The sequence below is a fragment of the Wasmannia auropunctata genome, unplaced genomic scaffold (assembly GCF_000956235.1).
Source record: "Wasmannia auropunctata unplaced genomic scaffold, wasmannia.A_1.0 LD308102.1, whole genome shotgun sequence".
In the NCBI taxonomy this organism is placed as follows: Eukaryota; Metazoa; Arthropoda; class Insecta; order Hymenoptera; family Formicidae; genus Wasmannia; species Wasmannia auropunctata.
The window spans coordinates 12024-14666 of record NW_012054788.1 but is presented as its reverse complement, the minus strand read 5'-3'; the positions used below and the strand labels follow the sequence as shown (position 1 = coordinate 14666).

The following is a 2643-nucleotide window of genomic DNA, read 5'->3' as shown; positions in this document are numbered from 1 at the left end:
AATCTAGTACTTTGACGTCTTCTTTTAGCTGCTACAGCTTTGCAATCACGTAATACAGCTTCTGCTTCTGCATTGTAATCACCAAAACCTAATTTATCAAGTGCTTGTAGAACATGTTCCGCATTTATAGTTTTCTTTTGTTGTTGATTGCAAATTTCATTTGCTTCGGAAGACAGTAAGTGAATGAATTCTGTACAGCAGTTCAAGATGAGCTCTCTGGATTCGTTTGCCACTCGCACATGAGGCAAGATTTCCTTGATTATTTTATTAATTGATGCACGAGGAAGAGTAAGCTCGTCATCGTCAGTTGGTGACATTGCAGCCGAGGCCATTTAACTTCTGGAATATTAAATACATTAGAAAGTGTTTAGAATAATTCAGATCAAATTATTATAAATTTAAGATGTATAATTTATAATAAATATATTGTGTATTAATTTTTATTATCAATAAGAATAAATGTGGCACTTTAACTTTTATTAATTGTGATTATTTATGAAATTAGAGAGTAATTAATATTCCCAAAAATTTTTATGATTTTTCAATTATCTATCTCATTAAATAATATATAACATTTCTAACTGAAAAGTTTGTGTTTATCATATTATTACAGGAAATCATAAGATTTTTACACTTGAGTATCAGATAAGACTTATCTCTTAGATATGATTTGCTAAAGATAAATCTGCTAGTTGAACTTTGAAACTGAAATAAAGCAGTAATGAATGAAACAGACATCTTGTTGCTCAATGAATTACAACAAAAATATAAAGTAGTAATAAAAAATGTAAAATATTTTAATTATTTATATAATGGTCATATTATAAAATGAGATGTTTATACAGTGCAAATGGATTTTAATATATGATATAGTTATTGTGTGGCTTTTATATTCTAATACAATATGTGCAACAAACGCAAAAAATGTAGCAAATTTTGCTGGCGTTGTGGAAAATATTACAGTGTACGTTTTAGAAGATAAAAATTATTTCAAAAGCGACAATGATCTAAAATCATTAAAATTGAATATATCTTGGATACCACCAAATGAAGGAAAACAACCTGAATCATACAGGTGCACTAATTAATACTTTTCAATAATATTTATCTAAATTATCATATAAATAATAAAAAATTTCAATATTACAGCATTATGATTACAAGTATGTTAAAAGAAACCGATATAAATAAAACAGAATGTACAGAAGGTTCTGCGCTCTACAGAGCACGAAATAAAAGTCCTTTTAATATGCTAGTGCCACAAAATAAATTATTGAATGGTATGCCGGAGATACAAATACATTTAAATTGTACATACAAGATATTTGTATATGCCAATCCGAGAGCCAAACCCACAGGAAAATCATCAGAGGTAAAATTATGAATTAACATTGTGAGAAGACATTATACTTAAAATATCAAGTTTTGAAAGTGTTTTTTATTATATAGGTCATCTATAGAGTTCCAGAATGTATAGGACATAAATGCAGTTGCAAGGAGGCAAAATCTATCTTGCCTATTCCAAAAGTAGAAGTAATCCGAATAAAAGAAAGTGTTGTTATTAATTGGAATATTACGTCAAACAGTTCTCACATTCATTCTTATGTAATTAGGTGAGATATTTTATTTCACTCTATGAATTTGATTTTCCTATTATTTTGTTTAAATTGTGATGTAATGCTTTATAAATTATGATGATTTCAGTGTTGGCATACCATTATTAATATCAAAAGCGGGACATTCTGTGTATAATATCACAAAGCTAAATAACGTGAATTCTACAACAAATACTTTTAATTGGGATATGCGAGTCAATAATGAGTATATAAAAATAAAGAATGGATACAAAATATTGGTGGCTGCAATGGATTATCGAGGTTGCTTAGGAACTCAAGGTTTCACTATTATCAATACGAGCAAAACTAAAATATTAGATGGGAGTACCATGGTATATATAAAAAATATACATTAACAATTAATATGCATAATATAAAATTCATACAATATAATTATGTTGTAGTGGCTATTACTTGTCATTGTTGCCATTTGTGTTATATTAGGCTTTATCATTGTGTCAATACATAATAAAAATGGAAATCAACTTATATTGTCATTTAGACGGTAAAGTAAAAAGTTTATCAACTGTTTTTATACAAGATTGAGCAATTAAAATATTATAAACTATTATCTCTGGGCTGCGTTCCAAAATTTATTTGGATAATCAAAACTCTATAGTTAACGTGACGTAAACTATAGAGTTTTGGTTACTCGAGTAAATTTTGGAACGCAGCCCTCAAAGTATACGCCATAGCAAAAAATGTTTCAAACAAAAATTGTATGATCTGAAGGGAACAAATAATTTTTGAAAAAAATCAATCTTGAAGGTCACATGGAGATCACTGCTATTTTTTTAAGTGGAATTTATATGATTTTTTAAATAAATGGTTCCAGGCTCATCCACTCTTGTTCGCTACTATTTGTTCACTATTATTTATCCTTCTTCAGATCATATAATTTTTCTTAAAATATTTTTTGCTATGTATATTCCAGGATAATAAATTATAATGCTTTGATTGCTCCTGTATATGTACACAGTAATTATTGTATATATATTATAGCAAATATAAATTTTTTATTTTTTAA

The 2643-nt window shown here is 27.5% G+C and overlaps 2 protein-coding genes across 2 annotated transcripts; one reads left to right on the top strand and one right to left on the bottom strand.

The window, feature by feature from the left end:
- Nucleotides 1–10: 10 nt before the first annotated feature.
- Nucleotides 11–332, bottom strand: LOC105461152 (protein Dr1-like; the record flags this gene model as incomplete). Its single annotated transcript, XM_011707636.1, has 1 exon — nucleotides 11–332. A coding segment is annotated over exon 1 (322 nt), but the record flags the coding sequence as incomplete, so codon positions are not given.
- Nucleotides 333–545: 213 nt separating this feature from the next.
- On the top strand, nucleotides 546–2636 carry LOC105461151. Its single transcript, XM_011707635.1, has 5 exons — nucleotides 546–1075; nucleotides 1150–1372; nucleotides 1450–1613; nucleotides 1705–1948; nucleotides 2021–2636. Exons 1-5 carry the CDS (start codon nucleotides 834–836, stop codon nucleotides 2123–2125), a joined length of 978 nt encoding a protein of 325 aa, XP_011705937.1. The 5' UTR covers nucleotides 546–833; the 3' UTR covers nucleotides 2126–2636.
- The last annotated feature ends 7 nt before the right edge of the window (nucleotides 2637–2643 follow it).